The 25,807-nt window shown below is 51.2% G+C and overlaps 2 protein-coding genes across 3 annotated transcripts in view; both read left to right on the forward strand.

Moving 5' to 3' along the window:
* Positions 1-8,178, forward strand: map2k2b (mitogen-activated protein kinase kinase 2b). Of its 2 annotated transcripts, none has more exons than XM_035422781.1 (12): positions 1-637; positions 1,162-1,255; positions 2,666-2,876; positions 3,418-3,564; positions 3,764-3,841; positions 5,260-5,311; positions 5,674-5,798; positions 6,403-6,610; positions 7,188-7,240; positions 7,586-7,647; positions 7,746-7,791; positions 7,981-8,178. In XM_035422781.1, exons 2-12 carry the CDS (start codon positions 1,167-1,169, stop codon positions 8,089-8,091), a joined length of 1,182 nt encoding a protein of 393 aa, XP_035278672.1. In that variant the 5' UTR covers positions 1-637; positions 1,162-1,166; the 3' UTR covers positions 8,092-8,178. The 2 variants fall into 2 exon arrangements, with proteins under 2 accessions (XP_035278672.1, XP_035278671.1); XM_035422780.1 differs by having other exon boundaries at positions 1-641; positions 7,981-8,177.
* An 8,679-nt stretch (positions 8,179-16,857) lies between these two features.
* The window catches only part of LOC118229554 (zinc finger and BTB domain-containing protein 7A-like), a 16,172-nt gene continuing 7,222 nt past the window's right edge, over positions 16,858-25,807 (forward strand). Inside the window, exons 1-2 of the mRNA XM_035421598.1 lie at positions 16,858-16,943; positions 17,127-17,341. Coding sequence (XP_035277489.1) covers positions 16,892-16,943; positions 17,127-17,341 — 267 coding nt within the window. The 5' untranslated portion in view covers positions 16,858-16,891. The remainder of the gene's footprint in view (positions 16,944-17,126; positions 17,342-25,807) is intronic.

A 25,807-nucleotide genomic window follows, 5' to 3' on the forward strand; every position in this document is an offset into this window, starting at 1 on the left:
AAATGTTTGATGTGTGATCTCGCGAGATTGCGCGGCACTCATCCTGTTCGAAGCACTGCTTCCTGGACCAGAACCCCCCTGAACCCGAGTCTCCGCCGCTCGGACGAAAGAACAGAATAGAGCCGCGCACCCGGTGGCTCTACCCCGGGACATCTGCGGCGACACCTCGCCTTGGCCGAACAGACGTTCTCGGACGACCAGCAGTTGCTGTCACCGGCGTTACCTGCCCTGCCTCCGTGCCCGCCAGAGACAGGCCAGGGCCGTGCCGAGACGAGCAACGCGAGCAGACTCCGTTTTGCCTTAAAAGTGGGAGAGGAAGAGATTGAAAAAAAAAAAAAAAATACGGAATGTGGTGATGGATTTTGTCCAAATTTTATAGTTTCTCCAGTAGCTTGCTAGCATCGTTAGCTAGCCAACTGCACACCACTGGGAGAGGTCTAGCTAGCTTTCTAGCTAACTAGCCTGCTTGCAAGGTTGGCTAGCTAACTTGGTAGCTAGCTGCTGTGTAGGCGAGCCGAGCTAGGTGGCCGTCTTGCAGAGGAGATCGTGCGAATGCGATAGCAAGCTCGGTATCTAGTTAGCCAGTTTGCTCAACTTGAGAACAATCAAGACCGTCGGATTTGACCGCTAACAAAACGTAGGTAATGTTAAAAGCTTTTACGTATTTTACTCTCCGGCAGAGCTGGAGCCAACGAACTCCTGTTTTAGCTAGTTATTTTAGCCTCCAACGTTTACAATTTGTTAGCCAGGCGAGTGGGATAAAGCGGTGTTTTTTTGCCACCTGCCTGCACCTGATATTGACTGTTAGCATATTAGTATTCGCATTAGCGAGCCACCTTTGCTGCCTTTGTGTCCGTCAGTAGTTTGCATGCTAGCTGTAGGGCGTCCCCGCGCATGGGTCAGCACAGTTCTACTAAGATAAGCCAGCTGAGGGGTTTCCTGTATTTAGTCTATATCTGAGGAGAGAAAAGCAGTAGGTATAAAGTTGGATTTACGCATTTGGATGTAACGGTTAGCCAAATAGTCATATAGTTGACGTTAGCTAGCTAACCGGAAAAGCCTACAAGTAGATAGCTAGAAAAAACTGTTATACCATTATTTGATAGCTCATTTGATTTGTAAATCAGACGTTTTGACCAGACCCTTTGAATTCGCTTTAAGTCACCATGGCCCCCAAGAGAAGACCTATGCCCCTGAACATCACGCCTACCGGAGAAGGGCAGACGGCCTCCACCACGATTGATGCCGCCACCGAGTGAGTCTAAGTTCGTCTGTGTATTAGTGTGTGACTGGTGTACGGGTGCCGTTCATAGCTGAATCGGGGTGTTTTGTCGCTGTTTGATCAGTATGTAATGCGTTGTTAGAAATTAAGCGGAAGTGTGTTTGTATTTCACTCTGAAACCTTTGGGGATATACTCCGTAACGAACTAAAAACGTCAGTGTTCTGCCGATTGAGATAAACTAGTGATGGACTGCCAGCGATTACTCAAATTGTTTTAGACATAATTTGGTGAGGAGTTGCTTAAAGGGAATGATGAACGTCACACAAACGACTCATTCAGATGTCTGTTATCCCTCAAGAAATTCAATTCCTGCTCTGATTGAAATCACTTGGCCTTCTCATTACTGTTATTAGCAAGTCCTTCGCCCTGTTCAAGGGCAACTAACACAGTTTTCTTGCATCATACATTTTCCATTGGATGGAGTCCAGAGTTTGCCTGCAAGCAATCCAAGGAAGGATGTGTGTGGTGGAAGTCTGCAGTCCTACCTGGGATTTTGTATTGAACTGACTTTTCAGTGCTGCTTGGTGTGTAACCCAAGCCCAGCACACACACACTCGCATGTCTCTCTCACATAAATCTGGGCGCAGTCCTACAAATCATTTGGCTCCGTCCGACTGCAACCCACCGTCAGGCCCAGAATCCGTTATTTCTCTGTCTTGCTGGGCAGTTAACACTTGAACCTTTGAGGAGTAGGCTCTTTGAAATGTTTGTTTATTTATTTATTTATTTATTTATTTTTATTCTAAGTCTGTTCTAGAACTCAATTGCCTTCTTTTACCAGCAGTGGCTGTTTTCTGTATGGACAAAGTCACTGTGACATCACCCATTGGCTCGCCATGGGCTTGGGGGAAAATGTTTGGAAACTGCAGAAGTGCACTTTTTTTGGCACCGCCATGTTGTGCAAATTGGAGCCAGACACTGTGCATTGGGGAGGAGGGGGGGGGGGGGGGGCATGTAGTTCGGCCAAGTCTGGGTCATCCTCCGAGCGCGTGAGATACGGTGATTCCAATGTTAAAATCTTGTCCAAATAACTCAATGACTTAACAAGTCGGCTCATAGGGAGACATTAGATGAAGAAAAAACACCTGTTGCGAATACATTGTACCTGTCCAGACCAACGCTTAATTTGTCTCTCTTTCTGACCTCACGCACCCCTTTCCTGTATCATCCCAACCCTGTACCCTGTCCCAACCGCACCCCTTACCCCTCCCCCATCTGAACCCAACCCTGTACCCCCCCCCCATCTCATCCCAACCCTGTACCCCTCCCCCCATCTCATCCTCTCCCTGCCCCCTGCTCCACCCCCCTCGTACCCCTCCCCCCCATCTCATCCTCTCCCTGCCCCCTGCTCCACCCCCCTCGTACCCCACCCTGTCTCTCAGGGCCAACCTGGAGGCCCTGCAGAAGAAGCTGGGCGAGCTGGACCTGGACGATCAGCAGAAGAAGCGCCTGGAGGCCTTCCTTACCCAGAAGGCCAAGGTGGGCGAGCTGAAGGACGACGACTTCCACCGCATCTGCGAGCTCGGGGCCGGCAACGGGGGCGTGGTCAACAAGGTCCGCCACAAGCCGTCCAGCCTGGTGATGGCCCGGAAGGTGAGAGAGAGAGGGAGGGAGGGAGGGAGGGAGGGAGGGAGGGAGGGAGGGAGGGAGGGAGGGAGAGTGTGTGTGAGAGAGACAGGGAGGGAGAGAGGGAGAGAGGGAGGGAGGGAGAGAGGGAGAGAGAGGGGGAGAGAGACAGACAGGGAGGGAGGGAGGGAGGGAGGGAAAGAGGGAGGGAGAGAGGGAGGGAGGGAGGGAAAGAGGGAGGGAAAATTCAAATGAGGCGGCCGCCTGAAAATTCTCTACGCAGGAAAAAAGGTGTGTGTGTTTGTGTGTTTGTGTGGGAGACTGACTTGTCACCTTTTATTATTTTGGTCCCCTGTGATTTACGCTGGAGATGATTGACGTGATCTCCCCCTGCCCCCCCCGCAAGGTCACCTCCAAAGTTCTTTGCGTGCCGCGAAAGGCGCCATATTAACGTATGAAGACGCAGTCGGGCTTTCTGCCCCTCCTCCTCGTTCTTCCTCTTATTGTTGTCGTTTGTGTGTGTAATTATCCGCCCTGCTGAGCCTGACCCACCCGCCCCCCTCCCCAGCTGATCCACCTGGAGATCAAGCCCGCCATCCGGAACCAGATCATCCGCGAGCTGCAGGTCCTGCACGAGTGCAACTCGCCCTACATCGTGGGCTTCTACGGGGCCTTCTACAGCGACGGCGAGATCAGCATCTGCATGGAGCACATGGTGCGTTGCCACGGGAGACCGGGGGTTGGGTAATCAGGGGCTCTGAGCTGCTGATGTTCCTATCGTTCATTTATAATTCTGCTTGCGTGCACACACACACACACACACACACACGCACGCTCGCGCACACTCACACACACACACACTTCCACACACACACACGCAGGGATCCCGTGTGTAAACGTGTTTGTCCCTGCAGGACGGGGGATCCCTGGATCAGGTGCTGAAAGAGGCTCGGAGGATTCCCGAAGAGATCCTCGGAAAAGTCAGCATAGCAGTGAGTATTACCCAGCATCCCTCAGTACTCCTCTGTACTCATAGCAGTGAGTATTACCCAGCATCCCTCAGTACTCATAGCAGTGAGTATTACCCAGCATGCCTCAGTACTCATAGCAGTGAGTATTACCCAGCATCCCTCAGTACTCATAGCAGTGAGTATTACCCAGCATCCCTCAGTACTCATAGCAGTGAGTATTACCCAGCATCCCTCAGTACTCATAGCAGTGAGTATTACCCAGCATCCCTCAGTACTCCTCTGTACTCATAGCAGTGAGTATTACCCAGCATCCCTCAGTACTCCTCTGTACTCATAGCAGTGAGTATTACCCAGCATCCCTCAGTACTCCTCTGTACTCATAGCATTGAGTATTACCCAGCATCCCTCAGTACTCCTCTGTACTCATAGCAGTGAGTATTACCCAGCATCCCTCAGTACTCCTCTGTACTCATAGCAGTGAGTATTACCCAGCATCCCTCAGTACTCCTCTGTACTCATAGCAGTGAGTATTACCCAGCATCCCTCAGTACTCCTCTGTACTCATAGCAGTGAGTATTACCCAGCATCCCTCAGTACTCCTCTGTACTCAGCAGTGAGTATTACCCAGCATCCCTCAGTACTCCTCTGTACTCATAGCAGTGAGTATTACCCAGCATCCCTCAGTACTCCTCTGTACTCATAGCAGTGAGTATTACCCAGCATCCCTCAGTACTCCTCTGTACTCATAGCAGTGAGTATTACCCAGCATCCCTCAGTACTCCTCTGTACTCATAGCAGTGAGTATTACCCAGCATCCCTCAGTACTCCTCTGTACTCATAGCAGTGAGTATTACCCAGCATCCCTCAGTACTCCTCTGTACTCAGCAGTGAGTATTACCCAGCATCCCTCAGTACTCCTCTGTACTCATAGCAGTGAGTATTACCCAGCATCCCTCAGTACTCCTCTGTACTCATAGCAGTGAGTATTACCCAGCATCCCTCAGTACTCCTCTGGACTCATAGCAGTGAGCACAGGACAGTGTCACAGTGGAGTATGAGGGCACTGCAGTATTAGCACGCTGCTTTGCTTAGCAGTGCTCAGGGTTTCAGCATTGCTGAGAGTCTGTGGCTAAGATAAGAGGGGCGGTGATGGGGGGGGGGGATGCGGGGGGGTCTGGTTTAACGCTGAATCAGCGTGATCACTGTCCGGGTTGTGTATGTGAACACGTTAGCATTGGTTAGCCGCTGTAGAGCGTGGTCTAGGAGCACTAATCTGCAACGGAGATCTGCGTGTGGGAGAGCTGCTGAATGTGGAGTAGGACTGAGTCACAGGAAGTGGGCGGTTTTGGCTGCACAGGCAGACGCACCTCGGGAGTGACTGACTGACAGGATGTTGTGTTTTGAGTGTCGTCTCAGTCTATCTGCAATGTCTCTGACAGGTTCTGAGAGGGCTAGCGTACCTGCGGGAGAAACACCAGATAATGCACAGAGGTAAAGCACTTCACAAGTGTGTGTGTGTGTGTGTGTGTCTGTGTGGACGTGTGTGTGTCTGTGTGTGTGTGTTTCTGTCTGTGAGTGTCTGTGTGTGTGTGTGTGTATGTGTGTGTGTCTGAGTGTATGTGTGTGTCCGTGTGTGTGTGTGTCTGTGTGTGTGTGTGTGTGTGTGTCTGAGTGTCTGAGTGTATGTGTGTGTATCTGTGTGTGTGTTTCTGTCTGTGAGTGTGTGTGTGTGTCTGAGTGTATGTGTGTGTGTTCCTCCATCCTGGTTTCATTATGCTGAGCTGGCTGGATGTTAAAACGGACGCACATACGGATTTCTATCCAGCCTCTCACCTGAAACCCCCCCTTCACAGACGTGAAGCCGTCCAACATCCTGGTGAACTCTCGCGGTGAGATCAAGCTGTGCGACTTCGGCGTGAGCGGCCAGCTCATCGACTCCATGGCCAACTCCTTCGTGGGGACGCGCTCCTACATGTCGGTGAGTCCTCCCGCCGCCACGCAGCCCAGACGACCTCCGACCCCCGACCCCTGACCCCCTTCCCTGCGGATTCGCAAAATCCCTCAGACATATCTCGGAAACATTCGGCCAATTATGCCACCGTCTTTCAAAACTTTATTTTCATTTTTTGTTGTTTAGTAATGAAAGGTACTCTGCTGGCATTTGGATGTACGGGTGTGCGGATGCAGAAGTGTGTCTGAGTGTGTCAGAGTCTCAGCAGGTGTCTGCCTTGGCCTGATTGCTCAAGAGCAGGTGTTACTGGAGGAGCAGGACAAGCCCTTACTCACCACGCCGTGTCTCTGTGTGGTGTGTCTGGCAGTGATTCGGTCAACGTCGCTCCATAACTGACTCACAATTAAAAATCAAGAGTTCTTCTTTTTTTTTTTTTTCTTCGCAAACACAGTTTGGCGAAGTTCAGCAGTCGCTAAATCTAACTCGCCAAGCTGAGTTTGTGATGAAACACTGCAACTCGGGCAGATGTTGAACCCGTCCTGCCCTCTGTTGAGCTGTGTGGGTTCTCTGAGTTCAACTGTTCGGTTTCTCTGACTGACTCTTCCCCCCTCCCCCCTCTTCCCCCACGCAGCCGGAGAGACTGCAGGGCACGCACTACTCTGTGCAGTCGGACGTGTGGAGCATGGGCCTGTCCCTGGTGGAGCTGTCCATCGGCCGCTACCCCATCCCCCCTCCCGACGCCAAGGAGCTGGAGGCCATTTTCGGGAGGCCCGTGATGGACGGCGGGGAGGGGCACAGCACCTCCCCCCGCCCCCGCCCCCCCGGCCGGCCCGTCAGTGGTGAGCACTGGCCCCCGTCGTCCCCGTTGTCCCTGTAGTCACTGTCGCTAATCTTAATGCTAATGCTTTTGTTTCTTCCGCTGATGCGGTTGTTGTCTTGGTAACTACTGTTCTAATAATGTGGCCATATTGTGTGTTGTACAGTAGGTAGGGAACTGGGCTTCTAACATGAAGGTTGTGGGTTCAAAACCCAACTGGGGCACTGCTGTTGTCCCCATGAGCAAAGTACTTAACGTGAACTGCTCCACACGGGTTGTATGTGAAAATGTCATTTTTAAGATAAGAGCGCCTGCTAAATGCTGCACTGAAGGCTACCATGTTAGATTTTATTTATTTATTTTTAAAACTTCCACACACACACACACACACACACACATACAAGTACATACAAGCATTCTCACATACACCGACACGCACACACACAGACGCACACACACGCACACGCACGCGCACACTCACACGCACATGCACACACACATACAAGTACATACAAGCATTCTCACATACACCGACACACACACGGACGCACACACACTCACACAGTTGTGTACAGCTGACTCCGGTGTCTCTCCCCTAGGTCACGGTCCTGCCATGGCCATCTTTGAGCTGCTGGACTACATCGTGAACGAGGTCAGGGAGGGTCTCTCTTTTCTGACGTTTCTTATCATGGTTCCTCTCCTCTGCCCGATCGCTCACTTCCTGTCATTCTCCTCCCTCACTTCCTGTCCTTTTTCACCCTCGCTTCCTGTCCTTCTCCTCCCTCACTTCCTGTCCTTTTGCACCCTCGCTTCCTGTCACTCCTTTCTCACTTCCTGTCATTCTCCTCCCTCACTTCCTGTCCTTTTGCCCCCCCCCACTTCCTGTCTTTGCCCTCTCAACTTCCTGTCATTTTGCCCCCCACACTTCCTGTCCTTGCCCGCCCAACTTCCTGTCATTCTGCTCCCTCACTTCCTGTCCTTCTGTTCTCTCGTGCAGCCCCCTCCCAAGCTGCCACACGGCGTCTTCACTTCCGATTTCCAGGACTTTGTGACAAAATGGTGAGTTTGTTTGTTGGGAGGCTGTTTTGTTGGCAGCTTGTTTTTTAAAGCGCTGTCTTTTTAACTGCCTGATTCTTTGTTCTATTTTTTTTTTCCAGCCTCATTAAGAACCCTGCGGAGAGAGCTGACCTGAAGATGCTAATGGTAATGCTAACGCTAACAGCGTGTCTTTTTTTTTGGTCATTTCCCAGTTTTTTCTGTTTCTCCCTAATTTGGGACGTCCAGCCGTACCTGTAGGCGCAGCGGCGGGGCAGGACCGTTGCCGTGACGCCGGCGTCCTCCCGGCCGACCGCGGCTCTAACCGCCATCTCTCCGTTTGTCTTTGCCGCGCAGAACCACACCTTCATCAAGCGCTCGGAGGTGGAGGAGGTGGACTTCGCCGGCTGGCTGTGCAAAACCATGGGCCTGAACCAGCCCAGCACCCCCACCCGCACCGCCGTCTGACTGCTGTCTGCACCCAGCGCTGTCCGTCTGTCTGTCCCTGTGTCCGTCTGTCTGTCTGCGGCTCTGTGTGTCTGCACAGGCCACTGGGATATACCGCTTTCTCTCTCTCTCTCTCTTTCTCTTTCTGTGTATCACTCACTCTGTCATCACTCTCTCTCCCTCCCTGTCTCTATCACTCTCTCTCTGTCTCACTCTCTCCCCCTCCCTGTCTCTCTATCACTCTCTCTCTCCTACACGCATATGCATACCCATCCACAGACGCACGCACACACAAAATTTGTCCGTTCCCTCGCTCTTACCCCCCCTTCACACACAGCCCCCCCCCCCCCCCGTTTTACAAGCACTCTGTATCATCTGGACCCCAATGCAAACGAGCGCTGAGAAAAGACTTACATTTTAGCGCCAGCTAAACGGAAGATGTGCATCTCTGTTTAAAATGAGATCTGGGGCCTTTCACTGCTGTGCCACAGATTGTGTGCACCAACCAGATATTCAACTCCTGCGTTTATTCTCTGCGCTTTTCTTATTGTTAAAGTTCTGGAGGTTCTGGTCGGCCACAGTACTCTCCGGCGCTGACAGCACCGAGCTTCCATTGCCATGGTGTTGTGCTCGGCCACGCCTCCTAAATGCATTTTCAGAAGCGGCGTCGAGACTTTCAGTTTTAAGAATAGAAGAAGAGTGTCTGGAGGATCTATTGAGTCTGTGGCTGCTCCGCCATTTTGTGCGTTTCTGGAGGCGGAGCTGTAGCTCAGCCAGGCGACGAAAAAGAAAAAGAGGCGCTCTCCAAACCCGCTGTAGATCAGACCGTCCGCTCGCCAGGAAGCACGGGGAAGCCTTCGCCGTCGTCGTCTTCACAATCGGAGAAAGCGAGAATTTGAAAATGGACATTTTTGTACTTGCTCGTTTTTCTTTGCTCTTCAAACGCACCGAGCCGCTGTAGCTCCAGCGAGCGTCCGTACAAACCGCGCCACAGCAGCCGCGGTGTTAGCCTGACGGGTACAGACCGCGCCGCAGCAGCCGCGGCGTTAGCCTGACGGGTACAAACCGCGCCGCAGCAGCCGCGGCGTTAGCCTGACGGGTACAAACCGCGCCGTTAGCCTGACGGGTACAAACCGCGCTGCAGCAGCCGCGGCGTTAGCCTGACGGGTACAAACCGCGGCGTTAGCCTAACGGGTACAGACCGCGCAGCAGCAGCCGCGGCGTTAGCCTGACGGGTACAAACCGCGCCACAGCAGCCGCGGCGTTAGCCTGACGGGTACAAACCGCGCTGCAGCAGCCGCGGCGTTAGCCTGACGGGTACAAACCGCGCCACAGCAGCCGCGGCGTTAGCCTGACGGGTTGCATTGAAACGGGGTGTACTTCTTTCTTGTTTGTTTGTTTTGGATCATTTTGATTATGTCGTTAAACATTAATTCATAATCTTTCACACAGGTCTTTGTATCCAAAGATGCCCAAACCAGAGTTCATAAGAGTATTTTTACCGATTATTTAAAGCAGTATTGTTATAACTTTGGATCACAGCGTTATTTTTTTGGCTTGGCAGTAAGACGCCTGCTAGAAATGGGATAATTGTAGAATTTGTCCAAAAAAAAAAAAAGGTGAAGAGCCATCTCTACTGCGTTTGAGTGACAGGAGGTTGGTTTCTGTGGTTACTGGGTCTCTGTGTAGATCTTGACGGTTTAATTTGCAGCCATCCACAGCCACAGCTACTGACACACAAACACACACACGTATATGTATACACACACACGCGCACACACTCACTCACAGTCTCACAAACACACACACACATGTATACTCGCACGCGCGCACACACTCACTCACAGTCTCACACAAACACACACACGTATATGTATACACACGCACGCACACACACTCACTCACAGTCTCACACAAACACACACACATATGTACACACACACGCGCACACACTCACTCACAGTCTCACACAAACACACACACGTATATGTATACACACACACGCACACACACACACTCACTCACAGTCTCACACAAACACACACATGTATACACACACACACACACACACTCACTCACAGTCTCACACAAACACACACATGTATATGTATACACACACGCACACACACACACTCACTCACAGTCTCACACAAACACACACATGTATACACACACACACACACACTCACTCACAGTCTCACACAAACACACACATGTATACACACACACACACACACTCACTCACAGTCTCACACAAACACACACATGTATATGTATACACACACACGCACACACACACACTCACTCACAGTCTCACACAAACACACACATGTATACACACACACACACACACACTCACTCACAGTCTCACACAAACACACACACGTATATGTATACACACACACGCGCACACACACACTCACTCACAGTCTCACACAAACACACACACGTATGTATACACACACACGCACGCGCACACACTCACTCACAGTCTCACACAAACACACACACGTATGTATACACACACACGCACGCGCACACACTCACTCACAGTCTCACACAAACACACACACGTATGTATACACACACACGCACGCGCACACACTCACTCACAGTCTCACACAAACACACACACATATGTATACACACGCACGCGCACACACACTCACTCACAGTCTCACACAAACACACACACATATGTATACACACGCACGCGCACACACTCACTCACAGTCTCACATAAACACACACACGTATATGTATACACACGCACGCACACAAACACACACACATATGTATACACACACACACACACTCACTCAGTCTCGCACGAACACACACACGTATATGTATACACACGCACGCGCACACACACTCACTCACAGTCTCACACAAACACACACACATATGTATACACACACACACACTCACTCAGTCTCGCACGAACACACACATACAGACACACACTCTGACTCACAATGTCACACATTGACACAAGTGCGCACACACACACACACACACACACACGCCTTCAGTGTCTGCACATATCAGAATCTCCTCCGCCCACTCACGTTCTTTTGCTCTCTTTATTCTTCATGCGTTCTCACCTCCGTGTGGCTGAGAGTCGTAGCGTTGCAGCTCTCATACCTGCTGTGTCATACGGTTATTTTTACAGGCTGCGGTTATTACTGGGTGTTTGTTTAAAAATGCGCTTGTGGAGTTAGAACCTCAGTGACACAGCCCTCCGGGTTCCGGCCCGTTTTCAGCCTGCTTACGATCCAAAGCCTGCTCTTATCGGTGATACCAGCAGAAACGGGTCTCACTTCTGTATTTACAATACATTTAAAAAAACAACCTGGCCTGCTTGTTGGGTCCATTTAAAAATCGAGTTTGGGACAAGCATCTGGCACTAGCAGTTCCTTTTTGTGTACAACCCGTCTGTACAACCATGTTTTCCTATTTGTGAACGCAAGATGGATAGATGGATATTTTGCTGCCAGTGTTGAACCACACACATCTTTTAGAATGCAGACAAAGAAAAAAAAAAAAAACTTTGTACGATCGAGATTGCGGCTTGATTATCGGTTGACTTGTGAAAGTAATTATTGCTACTAAAAATCATGTAGGAATGTAAGGAAGAGCAATGCAAGCAGTCTTCCCGCCAAATCATTCAAATGAACAACTGCTGCGGTTTGGCCTTTGGCCTTCCGGAACCGTCTCCCGTTGCCCGGGAGATGAGAACCGTTCTGGAACCGTCTCCCGTTGCCCGGGAGATGAGAACCGTTCTGGAACATTCTGCCACTCCCCAAGTTTTTTGTCTCTCTGTGGTTCTGCTGTGTAGATGCGTTTGCGTGTGCGTGTGTACATGCAGTACGTGCCTGCATATACGTGTGCGTGTGTGTGTGTGTGTACATACAGTACGTGCCTGCATATACGTGTGCGTGTGTGTGTGTGTGTACATACAGTATGTGCCTGCATATACGTGTGCGTGTGTGTGTGTGTGTACATACAGTACGTGCCTGCATATACGTGTGTGTGTGTGTACATACAGTACGTGCCTGCATATACGTGTGTGTCCAAACACAAACACGCGAATCATGCTCATACGTCATGTTTTTGGTTTGTTCTCCGTCAGCTGGTTAAACCGTGTGAATGTAAATTTTTTTTTTTTTTTTTTTTTTTAAGTGTTAAAAGCAAATTTTAAACTGCAGAAATAGAATGATGGAGAACCACGGCTGCGTGCAGACCTGGGGGGGGGTGGCGGGGGGGGCCGGGGGGGAGGGGAGAAATATTACGGGATGCATTTCCCATTCGCACGCAAAGCATGCTCTTCCGCGATTGGCTGAGCCTTTTTTTCTCTGGGTTTTCTGCCCCAATCAGAGGAGAGCATTTTGAGCGTGCGCTAGTCGTCAGGCTGCTTCGGTCTCAGGTTTAGTTTCCTTTTCTTAGTAAGAGATGCATGATGAAAATATTTAAGACTTTGGTGAAGGGAGGAACATATATATATATATAAATGTATAATATATATTTTCCATAGTTTGGTTGTGGGAAAGACTGCATTCCTATGTTGACAATGGGGGCTTTTGCGGGGTTTTTTTTTGTTTGTTTTGTTTTGTTTTTTTTCTCGCTGCTTTTTTTTGTTGTGGATTTATTTCTTAACAGTTTTAAGTGGAGGTGGTTTGTACTAAAGCAAAAAAAAAAAATCAAAAAACAAACTGTTAAAAGCTCATCTCCTTTATTATTATTTTTTAAAGAGTCATTATTGTCAATAAACGTCACGTTACATAAAGACAAATGGCAGAAACTTGACTGATGGTTTTGTGTGTGTGTGTGTCTGTGTGTGTGTGTGAGTGTGTGTGAGTGTAGTTTGGGTATGTGTGTGTGAGTGTGTGTGTGTGTGAGTGTAGTTTGGGTATGTGCGTACAAATAAGCATGCATCTGTGTGTAGTTTGTGTGTGTGTGGTTTTGGGGTGTGACTGTATAGTTTGTGTGTGCATGAGTGTGTGTGCATGTGTGTGTGTGTGTGTGTGGTTTTGGGGTGTCAGCGTATATAGTTTGGGGGTGTGTAGTTTGAGTGTGTTTAGTTTGTGTGTGCATGAGTGTGCACGTGTGTAGTTTGTGTGTGAATGTGTGTGTATTTAGTTTGTGTGTGTGTGAATGTGTGTATTTGTGTGTGTGTGTGTGTGTGTGCACGTGCGTGCACACACACGTTTATCTCCTCCCTTTTTTTGGGGGGGGCGTGGCCGGGGCGGGAGGGCGTGGCCGGGGCGGGAGGGCGTGGCCGGGGGGGTAGGGCTTGCCTAGGCGGCGTCCCCAGCGCCCCGAGCTCTGACACGCCCGGGTTTTCGGCAGTGGTGTTACGGGGGCGGATTCCTGGAACCGCTGAGAGAGGCGGGGTTCTGTGACCACCTCAATCCGCTCCTGCCCCCGCCCCGCACCACAAACAAGGGGAAGGGCCAAACCACGGAGGGGGCCCGTCCGTTCAAAAGCGCACGCCGTCAGTCGCAAAAAAAAAACTTTTTTTTGCTTTGTCACACGAGGTGAAATTTTGAGGCCTTTTTTTTATTTTTTTTTTTTACTGTTTTTAAGTGGAAATGAGCAAAGGCAGAAACGGACCGGCAGTTTTCCCCGGAATTGGGTCTGTCCTCCAGAGGCTCTGCGTCCGTGCGAAGGAAGAGATCCACGAAAACGCTGCAGGGCTGTAGACGTCGACCATTTCAGACCTGCAGAAACACCCAGCGAGAGCGCAGTAATCCCTGCCGTGTACAGACTCTCCATTCAGGCCCTCAGCTGCGTGTGTTACTGGTAATATCTGTAGATCTGAAGAATAGTTCTGGTAATATCCCGCCATATTCCAAACAAAATGGTCGCCATTTGAACATGTGTGCAAGTCTTTTTAGGCCTACATGCAGTAATATCCCCTTTACTGTGGTTCATGCTCGTTTATAATGATGCACCACTGCCCCCCCCCCCCCCCCACCCCAAAAAGTAGGTGTAGCGACATCAGGCAGCTTGTGTTTCCATTTCCAATATGTGAAACATTGCCCCCTAGAGGATGGACAGTGAACAGCGACATGCACCTGGCATCTGTACAGGAGAACTGCGCTGTTGCGAATGTTAGTTACATTGTGGTGGGGGGGGGGGGGGATGCTTTTGATAACACGTAGGCACGCACAAAAAATATTTCTAAATGACATCGTGTTTTCTGAGCATTGAAAGAGATTAATTCCTGTAAAGGATTTTTTTTTTAATCATCCATGGAATGAAAACTATGGAGCTGCATGTCAGGTTGTGGTTTGCTTTTAACCGAGAGAACTTCGCAGCTGGAAAGTTTATTCTCTCCTTTCATGCACATTTAACCTCAGGGACTGATTGACACACACACACACACACACACACACACACACACTCACACGCACACACACACACACAAACGCACAAACACACACTCACTCTCACAACACGTATGCAAACACTCTCGCATGCGCACACATGCACACTCGTACACTCTCTCTCACACACACACACACACACACACGTAGATGCCCACACATGCACATGTGCACTTGCACACTTGCAAATGTGCTGTTATCATTGTTTTTGTCTGTTTTGAAACCCAGGTGATGTGATGGGACACCCCTCCCCCACCCCCCCTTTCTGAGCCAAAATCAGATGAATGGGGGAGGTTTGTTTCGGGACCTGGGGTGGGGGGGGGGGTGTGTGTCCGGGGGTTGGTACCAGGGACCGCGAGCAGGGACATAAGGGGGGGGGGGGGGGCGGCACCATATCCCACTTGATTTGTTTTTGGGGCGAGACAGATGGGAGGAGCCTCGTGCTGGAGAAAGAGAGAGAGGGGGAGTGAGAGAGAGAGGGGGGGTGAGAGAAAGAGAGGGAGGGGGAATGAGAGAGAGAGAGGAGGAGGGAGAGAGAGAGGGGGGAGAGAGAGGGAGGGGGAGTGAGAGAAAGAGAGAGAGGGGGAGGAGGGGGGAGAGAGAGAGAGGGAGAGAGAGAGGGGGAGGAGGGGGGAGAGAGAGGAGGAGGGAGAGAGAGAGGGGGGAGAGAGAGGGAGGGGGAGTGAGAGAGAGAGAGAAAGAGAGAGAGGGGGGAGTGAGAGAGAGAGAGAGAAAGAGAGAGAGGGGGGGAGTGAGAGAGAGAGAGAGAAAGAGAGAGAGGAGGAGAGAGAGAGAGAGAGGGACATGGCTGGATCCCGCTCCCTCCGCAGCCTCGAGTCCTTTCATAGGTTTTTACTTCTTCCTGAAATTCATATTTAAATTCGTTTTTTCCCAAATCCCTTCTTGTCCCGCCCGGCTCCCCGTAGCTGCCACGGTGCCAGTGTGGAGCTGGCATGGCGGGGGCAGCCGGGGCAGACTGCGGGGGTGGCGCTGTTCCTTTAAGAGTGGTGCCGAGCGAGGGAGAGAGGGAGGGAGGGAGGGAGGGAGGGAGGGAGGGAGGGAGAGAGAGGGAGGGGCCACCGTGGCCCGACGCAAACCAGGAAGGGAGCCGAGTTGGTCTGCCGCTGCTGCTGCTGGGCTGGAGCCTGTGGGGCTGAGAGAGAGAGAGAGAGAGAAAACAAGGGAGAGGAGAGGGGCAATCGAGCCCTGCTGTGATCACAGGTGAGTTTGGGTGGTGTCCGCTACCCCCCCCCCCCCAACCCCCAACCCCCAAATGAACCACCAGCGCGGGGGGTGTACACAGGAGGGACTGGGGGAAGATGGGGGGGGAGGGGGGGGCGTGAGAGGGGTGAAAGAGATCGGACCTTAGTGTCCGTTTAAAAACACTGTTAGGATGTTATCTCTTTCGCCTGTTTTTTTATTTTTTATTTTTTTTATTTTAATTGAAACTTTGCAGAAGCCGTAAGTTTGTTTAAACTCGCCTTTAGTCTTTAGCTTTGCAGGTGAGAGGGTCTGAAGAGGGAATGAAACGTGACCAAAATAAACGAAGCAAAAAAAAAAAAACAAACATAATTTTAGAACTTCAGTGATGAAGAATAAAGGTGAGCAACAGGCTTCGAAGGCTGCCGTGCGCGTTTTGGGAAACGCGTCGCTTTTGGATTTAAAACATTCCCGTCGGAGCCTCCTGCCTTTTCCGGAGCGGCTCCCGAGCAGACCCGCCGGACGCAGGAGCGCCGTTACTCCCGCCTGGCGGCGTAAGCCCCTCTTAATTCGCTCGATGTTTGATGCAGTCGCTGAATTTTTTTTATTTTATCTCGCGGAGACGGGAAAGGTCAGTTCAGGTCAAGGATCTGGAAGTGAGGTGAGCGCAGGAGGACTGTCTCTGGGGGAGGGGGGGGGCGGGGGGCGGTCTGTGCGCTTCCTGGAGTGAATCCGTTTCGGTCCTGGGGGGCGTGGGGGGGTCTTGAGTGTTTGTTTTGTGTTTGGACGGTGGGCGCTGTTCAGATGGGAGTGCTCTCTGTTCCTGGAATCGGGCTGGCAGTACTCCGTAGCGTATAATTCTACCCCTGGCTGCTTACGTTGAAACAGCCTTGGAGGTGGCATAAGGTAGCAGGAGGCGGCGTCGACCGAGAGCGGGGAACCCTGGGACTTGTAGTTCAGCGCCGGGGCCTTCCCAGCAGGTGGTGCTGAGGCGGGGAACTCCACTTCCCAGAACGCACTGCCCTCGGCCACACGAGGGAAAAGGGAACGGCCCTCAGCCAATCCGACGGGGGAGGTGTGTTGAGTGACAGCCCTTCTGGCCAATCCGAGGAGAGGAAGCTGTGGCAGTGAGCTGAAAATAGAGCAGGCGGGTGAGGAGGGAGGTGAGGTGGGGGGGGGGGGGGTTTGTGGTTATCTGCTTGTGAAGGATCAGGCTGGCTCTTGCCTGTATGACTGGGGGCTGTTCAGAAGTGGCCTGTCTCCCTGAATATCTTCCCCAGGGTACGGGGGGGGGACTCACAGCCGCGAGGCTTCGGGGAGGGGGGGGGGGGGTGAGCAAGACTGAGAACGAGAGAGAGAGAGAGAGAGAGAGCGCTACCGCTACCGCTACCGCGAACGCCAGGAAGAACGAACGAACCCACACTCTCCTCCCCTCTCACTCAACCCCACTTCCTTGTGTGACAGGAGTCGAGCACGTCAGTGAGGAGGCGGTGGGATCCCAGAGGAGGGGGAGGAGGAGGAGGAGGAAGGAGGGAGGAGCAGCAGCAGCAGCGAGAGCAGCAGCAGGAGGTGACCTGAGGACAGGCTCAGTGGGAGCAGCAGTGGAGGGACAGGAGGACAAGCCCGACTCTCTGTTTGACCCACTTACAGATGCACTAGACATGGCCAATTCAGCCGAGGTGAGATTTCGCATTTACCCCCCTCCCCCCCCCCCTCCCCCCCTTGTCGTGGCACCGGATAAAAATACTGAATTACTAACTTTATTTAATTTTGCCTGTCTTGTTTTCAACTCCTTGGTGGTGGTGGGGGGGGGTTTGGGGTTTGGGGCTTAGCAAACGATCTTCGCTGCTGTTAAGTTTTGGAGAGATGATGTAGAAATGGGACACGGAGCGCCCTTCGAGTCGGGGGGGGTGGGGGGGGGGGTCTGTCTTTACGGTTTTCCATTTTCTGTTTTGGCGTGCGGGGTCTCTGACTGCGAGGGTGTCTTAGAGCTGCTTCCTCCCTACTCTCACAGAGCTGTTTATGGATTTGTGTGGATATTCAGGAGTGTGTGTGTCTGTGTGTGCATGTGTGAGCGCGTATGTGTTTATGCCTGTCTGTGTGTGCATGTATGAGTGTGTGTGTGTTTATGCCTGTCTGTGTGTGAGTGTGTGTGTGTGTCTGTGTGTGCATGTATGAGTGTGTGTGTGTTTATGCCTGTCTGTGTGTGAGTGTGTGTGTGTGTCTGTGTGTGCATGTGTGTGTTTATGCCTGTCTGTGTGTGTGTGTGTGTGTGTGTGTGTGTATGCCTGTGTGTGTGTGTGTGTGTGTGTGTGTGTATGCCTGTCTGTGTGTGTGTGTGTGTGTGTGTGTGTGTGTATGCCTGTCTGTGTGTGTGTGTGTGTGTGTGTGTGTGTATGCCTGTGTGTGTGTGTGTGTGTGTGTGTGTGTATGCCTGTGTGTGTGTGTGTGTGTATGCCTGTCTGTGTGTGTGTGTGTGTGTGTGTGTGTGTATGTGTATGCCTGTGTGTGTGTGTGTGTGTGTGTACGGCAGATAGAGGAGGGTATTGCTGTACATTGTGTGGCTGTGGTTAGAATCTCGTGCGCACGCAAGCTTCAGACCGACCGGTTTCTTGCCGAACTCGTTCTGGACGATGAGGGCATGGAGGGAGTGAGGGATTTCTTTTTGTTTAACGATGGAATTTAATTATCTTCCTGAGGTGTGTGTGTGTGTTCGTGTGTGTGTGTGTGTGTGTGAGCGCGTGCGTGTACTTGCACGTGTGCTTGCCTTCGCTTGTGAAACTTGTTGGCTCACTTCTGGATGTGTGTGCACATACCCGTGTACACTTGCCTATGTGTGTGTGTGTGTGTGTGTGTGGGCACGAGTCTTCCTGTGTATTTAGTTGTGTGTGTGTGTACATGATGGAGACTTATGGGGACCTAGCCCCTCGTGTGTGAGCATGTGTGTGTATACTATAATGAGTGAGTGTGTGTGTGTCTGTGTATATTTGTGTATGTGCGTGTGTGTGTATGTATATTATAGTGATTGAGTGTGTGTGTGTCTGTGTGTATATTGTAGTGAGTGTGTGTGTGTGTGTATGTCTGTGTGTGTATACTGTAGTGAATGTTTGTGTGTGTTTGTGTGTGTGTGTGTTGTATGAGAGAGTGAGTGAGTGTGTGTGTGTGTGTGTGTGCATGTACTGTTGTATGTGTATGTGTGTTTATTGTTGTGTGTGTGTGTGTTGTGTGGGTGTCTGTATACTGTAGTGAGTGTTTGTGTGTTAATTTTGTATGAGAGGGAGTGTGTGTGTGTGTGTGTGTGTGTATGCGTGTGCATGTATTGTTATATGTGTGTATGTGTATGTGTGTTTATTGTTGTGTGTGTGTGTGTTGTGTGGGTGTGTGTGTTAATGTTGTATGAGAGAGGGAGTGTGTGTGTGTTGTATGAGAGAGGGAGTGTGTGTGTGTGTGTTATATGAGAGAGGGAGTGTGTGTGTGTGTGTGTGTGTGTGTGTGTTGTATGAGAGAGGGAGGGAGTGTGTGTGTTGTATGAGAGAGGGAGTGTGTGTGTGTGTGTGTTGTATGAGGGAGTGTGTGTGTGTGTGTTGTATGAGAGAGGGAGTGTGTGTGTGTGTGTGTGTGTGTGTGTTGTATGAGAGATGGAGTGTGTGTGTGTGTGTGTGTGTGTGTGTTGTATGAGAGATGGAGTGTGTGTGTGTGTGTGTGTGTTGTATGAGAGAGAGTGTGTGTGTGTGTGTGTTGTATGAGAGAGGGAGTGTGTGTGTGTGTGTGTGTGTTGTATGAGAGATGGAGTGTGTGTGTGTGTGTGTGTTGTATGAGAGAGGGAGTGTGTGTGTGTGTGTTGTATGAGAGAGGGAGTGTGTGTGTGTGTGTGTGTGTGTGTGTTGTATGAGAGAGGGAGTGTGTGTGTGTGTGTGTGTTGTATGAGAGAGGGAGTGTGTGTGTGATTCACAGTCTCTCCTAATGCTTACGACTCTCACGCACGTCAGGTGGGGTTTTCACCGTGGTTACCATGAGTTGGGCGGTGCTAAAAACCAGGGGGTTGCTAGTTCCAGTCCGGGCTGTGATGTCATCATCGTTTCACCCGTGAGCTTTGGCTGCCTCCCCCAAGCGGTTTCTGTGGGTGTCCATCAGAGTAAATGGCTAATCCCTTAAAAAACCAAAAAAAAAGGACACATGGAGATACATTTTTATGTGAGTGAGATACATAGTTTTCCCCAGCTAACCAGTCCCACAGAAGCTGAACCATCATGATGGCAGTGCAGCAGTGTTTAGCTGGTGTGCAGGTGGCTTTTGAACAGTGCACCTGCTGCACAAGAACCACCTCTATCTCACAGGGATTGAACAAAAATCCGTAAATGATCGGTTAGGAAGTCACTCTGAATCAGAGCCATCTGCTCTGCACTGAAATATAAATCAAGTGAAGCTTTCAGAGTTTCACAGTCATGCTTTCTGGAGCCGGTTTCAAGTGGAGTGGAGATAAATCTGCCGAATAAGTTTGCATCCGAGCATTTGTCAGCCGCTCTGAGATGGCAGTTCAGGTGGGTTGAATAATGAAACAAAAGCAGTAGCTCACGTGGTGCTGTGACAACTTGAGGTTCTCCACTTTAGCTTCATCAGTGCAGACGTAAGAATGGGACATTTTTTGCTGCATAAAGAAAGTTTCACTGAAAGAGAGTTTCCTTGAAAGAGAATTTCCCTGAAATGGTGGGACGGGAGAGCAGGTGGGGCCAGGTGGAGACGGGTGTGTGTGGAATTTTTGAACATGCCGCCCCCCCCTCCCCCGCAAACACGCAGACACACACACACACACACACACACACACACAAATATGGTTCTCCGTCTCCAGACAGGATGTAATCAAAGTGTCCTGTAAGTGCCGTTTTCTCTTCGTTCAGCTTGGGGGAGATTTAAAAATAATTTTCTGGTCATTTTGCAGGACTGCAGTTAAAGCGGTGGGCTGCGCTGCTGGCCTGTGATGTCACACTTTTGTCTGCCTGTCGTTAAGCAGCACGCTGATCTCGCTTCATCCTGAAATGGTCATTTACACCCAGGGATCTTTGTGTCTGCTGTAGGCATTATTTCTGTGTGTGTGATTGTGTGCGTGTGTGTGCGTGTGTGTGTGTGTGTGATTGCGTGTGTGTGTGTGTGTGTGTGTGATTGCGTGTGTGTGTGTGTGTGTGTGATTGCGTGTGTGTGTGTTTGTGTGTGTGTGTGATTGCGTGTGTGTGTGTGTGTGTGATTGCGCATGTGTGTGTGTGTGTGTTTGTATGTGTTTGCGTGTGCGTGTGATTGCGCGCGCGCGTGTGTGTGTGTGTGTGTTTGTATGTGTTTGTGTGTGTGTGTGTTTGTATGTGTTTGTGCGCATGCTTTTGCTTTTGTGTGTCAGCACTAGTGGAGGTGTAATGTGTCGTGGCAGTTCTGTAGCGAGTGAGGCAGCCCGTTGTAAGCTGTGAACCCACAGGCTCCTCTCAGCTGAGAGGTGACTGGTTTTCTGATAGAGATAACGCTTTCTCCCCGCTGTCATTCTCACAGAAATATAAGCTGCGCGGAGATGTTTGCATAAGTAAATCTATACGTTCACTATACCATGTAGTGTGTGTGTGTGTGTGTGTGTGTTTGTGTGTGTGTGTCTGTGTGTGTGTGTGTTTGTGCGTGTGTGTGTGGCGAGGGGGGGCGGCTGGGGGGGGTTTATGCCCTTTTTAGTAAAAGGGAAGTTGGCTGCCGGGCGGAGCAGCTGTGGTCAGGGGCAGAACAGCACTGAGGGTTTCTGGGAAGTGGTCATGTGATAAGGGGTGATGTTCCGTCCCATGACCTACGCCACAGACGCACACATGCGCATGCGCATACACACGCGCACACACACACACACACACGCACATGCGCGCACATACACACACACACACACGCACGCACGCACACATGCGCATACACACGCAAGCAGGAAGTCCTCTTCCCTGCAACTGGTAGAGGATGATGCACAGTTTCACTGTGGGGGGGGGGGGGGGGGGGGGGGCAGGGGGGGTGATGGTGAGGACAGTATTACTCCACGTCAGACATGCTACTAAACATGTCTGCTAACACACCACTGAAACCCACAGCCAGCGTGAGCCCACTTCTTTTTTGGGGACCCGCCAGTAGACCGATTTCATCAGCGGTAGGCCTGTGGGAGAGGACGGGGGGGTGGAGGGGGGGTCGAGTCAGAGGGAGGGGTGGGTGTGCCTCTGGGGTGAGTGACGGGAAACTCATTGTCCCGTGGAAAGAGGGAAGGGGGAAGGGGGAAGGGGGAAGGGGGGGGGGGGCAGCAGAACTGGTTGTGTCACTTTTAGGGTTATTTCTCAGTGTCGTTTGGCTGATGCCCTCGCCCACAGCGTGCTTTATACACCTCGCTTTTTTAATTCTTTTTTTTTAATTTATTATTTCGTTCAGTCGGTTTGTGCGGGAGGATACGCGGGGAAAGTCGCGTGTTCAGCCCCGGGGCACAACCGCAGTGCCCCGCCTGAGATTAGAACCCGTAGCCTCTTCGAGTTGCAGACCCGGTTTCCTCATTGTTACAGCGCACCTCTTACCTGTTCTGCCTGTCCTGTACTGGGTTTCAGGGGTGGGAAGACCAGGGGTCAGAAAGTAAAAGTCCTGCCCTGTATTTCTTCCACCCATGAACTCGGCCAGCTGATTCTACTAACTAGTTCCACCTCTTGGCCGAGGAACTGTGCTAATTAGCCAATCCAGGTGGTTGGAACAAAATACTGGGGAGGACTTTTACTTTCTGAACTTGGATTTTCCACCTCTGCTGGGTTGTGGACAGTTGCGGGTGAATGAGTGAGGTTGGCGGGTGGAGGAGGGGGGGTTAGATGTGATGTCACATGATGCCCCCCCGACGCCTCTGTATCCACTGGGTCCTAGCGCTGTGCAGTTCACCATGGCCGTTCTCACGGTTTCTGTGCTTTTGTTTTTCGATCACATGAGGCAGTGGTTTCCACAGCTCTCTGTGGGCTGCACCCAGCCAGGTCCAGAGGTTTCATGTGTCCCAGCCCAACTAACCAGACCCTTCAGGTGGCACATATCAAACGATGGACTGTTACCATTTTTCAATGGAAAAGACATGATTCCGTCCAAGAGCGTTGTAACTATTTTGGGCATGCAGAGAGGCATTTCTGTAACTCTGCAATATCTACCAAAATTCTATGATGTAACTTTGTGTATTTTGCAGCAACAGACAATGACAGGCTTGATAAACTGGTAATTTCAGCGTGTGTGTGTGTGTGTGTGTGTGTGTGTGTGTTTGTGTATGTGTGTGAGTGTGTAGGCGGAGAGGTAGAAGCAGATGCCTTATTTGGTGGCTGTGATGTCACTGTGGACTTCTTATGGTGCCAGCTGTGATGTCACAGCGGATGTCTTATTTGGTGGCTGTGATGTCACTGTGGACTTGTTATGGGGGCAGTTGTGATGTCACAGTGTTCCTGTGTAATGCAGCCCCACATGCACCTGCCACTCACCTCCTCCATGTCCAGGGAGTGGGAGCGTAGGAGGTGTAGACATTCGGGAAAACGGGTGCATATTCGATGGCCTATGAACCGGGCAGGGCTCACACTCCCTCCTGTGAGACACGGCCGGCCGACATCAGGGGATCTGATTCGCTGGTCAACCAGTGGTCAGTTGCTACTTCTGACGAATCACAGACGTGTGTGGGAGGGGCTTCGGTTACAGCCGGAATGCAGATGTGTAGCCGGCTAGCAGCTCATGCTAAACGTTCATCTGAAATGTTTCCAGTGAAACACATTGCGTGAAATGATGAAGGGAGCAGGGAAATTAGTCGGCCAACCCACTGTTTACATTCCTGCGATGGCAAACCTGCACATTACATCGTATTTAGAGATGACATCATGTATGATGTCACATGATGTCACAAATCGTGGAGCGTGGAGTTACTTCCTTTGATTTCTTATTTTTATTTCATTATTTGCAGAAGAACGCTGCTGTGAATTAATTTGCCTGTCGAATGACTTGAGGATTTATGAAGATCTGCAGCCGTACAAATGAGTTCAAAGTGCATATAGTGGGAATGGCGCGTCCTCTGATTTAACAGGCTATGTTCAACACAGAAAAACTAGAAGGTAAAAACTGAGAAGGTATGAGGGGTCTGAGCCAGTATCTGTACGCTCCAGGGTGTTTTATCCCCATTCAGATATTCACTCATTCAGACGCTGAGGAAGAATTTACTACTGAAGGAATTTGGTGAACTTTGACCTTTGTTTTCGGATCATAAAAGTGTTGTGCATTCCCGGTGCTCGTAAAACGCTGTCTTGCAACACGCGTGGGAGAACTGCATGAGATAGACACGAGCGTTGGGTGAGCGTTGGGTGGGTGTTGGCTGAGCGTTGGGCAGGCGTTGGGTGGGTGTTGGCTGAGTGTTGGGCAGGCGTTGGGTGGGTGTTGGCTGAGCTCTCTGCTTCTCCCTCCTGCTCCCTCCTGCTCCCTCCTGCTCCCTCCTGCTCCCTCCTGCTTCCTCCTGCTCTCTCCTGCTCTCTCCTGCTCTCTCCTGCTCCCTCCTGCACACTTAGCACTGACATGGTCCGGATCAGATCCCGGACCACGTGGCCTGTCCATGCAACAGGACAGCGCCTTAATAAAGCAAGCCACTCAGCAACCCCTCTTCTCACATTCTGTTCTTTTCTCTTCTGTTCTGATCTCTTGTGTCCTTTCTCTGTTCCGCTCCATTGTTCTTTTCTGTTCTCTGGCGTTCCGTTCGGCGCGTTCTGTTCTGTTCTGCTGTGGTCTCTTCTTCGAACGTCGGTTCCGTTCTCTTGCTCCCCGGTTCTGTCCCGTCGGGTCCTCCCTGCTACCTGCGTTCTGTCAGGCCCCCCCCCGGGGCCCCCAGGCCTTCGCACTCGTTTCCTTGGAAACGTCCCACGCCCACAAGGTGAGATTTGCAGGTGTGCTCTCTGCTCTCCTCAGCTCGGTCTTTCTCAATACCCGACCCACCGGTGGCACGGCAAACAAAGCCCCTCCCTGCGGGGGCGGGTGAGGGGAGCGGGGGGGGCGGGGGGGCGGTGTGCGAGCGGCGCGCAGCTAAGGGGGAGAGGCGCTGTCGCTAATAGGCTTTTCTCCAGGTGAGGTCAGTTGAGGACGCTTCCTCCAGCTCCTGTAAATAGCTGTGAACTTGAAGCGTGTACTTTCAGCGTGAATCTCCCGCACGGAGCTCAGTCCTCACAGGTGGGGTTCTTCTGTGAGCGCTCGGTCCTCACAGGTGGGGTTCTTCTGTGAGAGCTCAGTCCTCACAGGTGGGGTTCTTCTGTGAGAGCTCGGTCCTCACAGGTGGGGTTCTTCTGTGAGCGCTCGGTCCTCACAGGTGGGGTTCTTCTGTGAGCGCTCGGTCCTCACAGGTGGGGTTCTTCTGTGAGAGCTCGGTCCTCACAGGTGGGGTTCTTCTGTGAGAGCTCGGGTCCTCACAGGTGGGGTTTTCTGTGAGAAAGTGAAACCCAAGAAAAGCAGCAGGGTGGACTTTCTTTACACAAACGTTCCCTGAAAAGGGGCTGTTGACTTTTTGGGCGTGTCCGGTGCTTACATTTCAACACTGCCCCCAGGGTTCGACGCGCTCGCAGATAATAAAAACAAACTTCGGTGTCGCTTCCTCCTCCAGGCGGACGTGTGTTTGCCAGGGCTGTGAGAAGCATCGCGAGGGGATCGACCTCACAGAACAGGTCGCGCCTTACTCGTTTGCTCTCTCTCTTCCTCCGATCCGATCCCCCGCTCCATTCTTCCTTCTGCTCGCAGTTCTTGAGTAGGGCGACTTTATTTGTAATGGAGTCTCATATCTGCAGTCTGCCTCCTTAAATTATTTAGTTATGATCATTGAGATTAATATAAGAAATATTAATCAGCTGTGCGCCACCTTATAGGGAAGGGCTGTCGGCTACAGGTTGCCACCACCACAGTCTGGATTAGATACAAATCCCCTGGGGGCTTTTGGGTGAATGGGGTGGCCACTCCCATCACACACTATCCCCAGAGATTATGATGGATTATGATGTCATAATTGCTCTGTGATGTCACGCGATAAGGCGTGGGACAGCGTTCCGGAAGCATTCTCTTGATCGGGAATGTCCCGTATCCAACACAAACAAGAAACGGTTTGGCAGTCTTCA

Source organism: Anguilla anguilla, chromosome 6, assembly GCF_013347855.1.
Source record: "Anguilla anguilla isolate fAngAng1 chromosome 6, fAngAng1.pri, whole genome shotgun sequence".
Taxonomy (NCBI): domain Eukaryota; kingdom Metazoa; phylum Chordata; class Actinopteri; order Anguilliformes; family Anguillidae; genus Anguilla; species Anguilla anguilla.

Bases quoted from the DNA above. Each gene is read 5' to 3' on its own strand.
- map2k2b (XM_035422781.1), top strand. From the start codon at position 1,167: ATGGCCCCCAAGAGAAGACCTATGCCCCTGAACATCACGCCTACCGGA. The intron at 3,565-3,763 runs GTGCGTTGCCAC...TTGTCCCTGCAG, and splicing joins GCATCTGCATGGAGCACATG to GACGGGGGATCCCTGGATCA. The intron at 5,799-6,402 runs GTGAGTCCTCCC...TCCCCCACGCAG, and splicing joins GGACGCGCTCCTACATGTCG to CCGGAGAGACTGCAGGGCAC.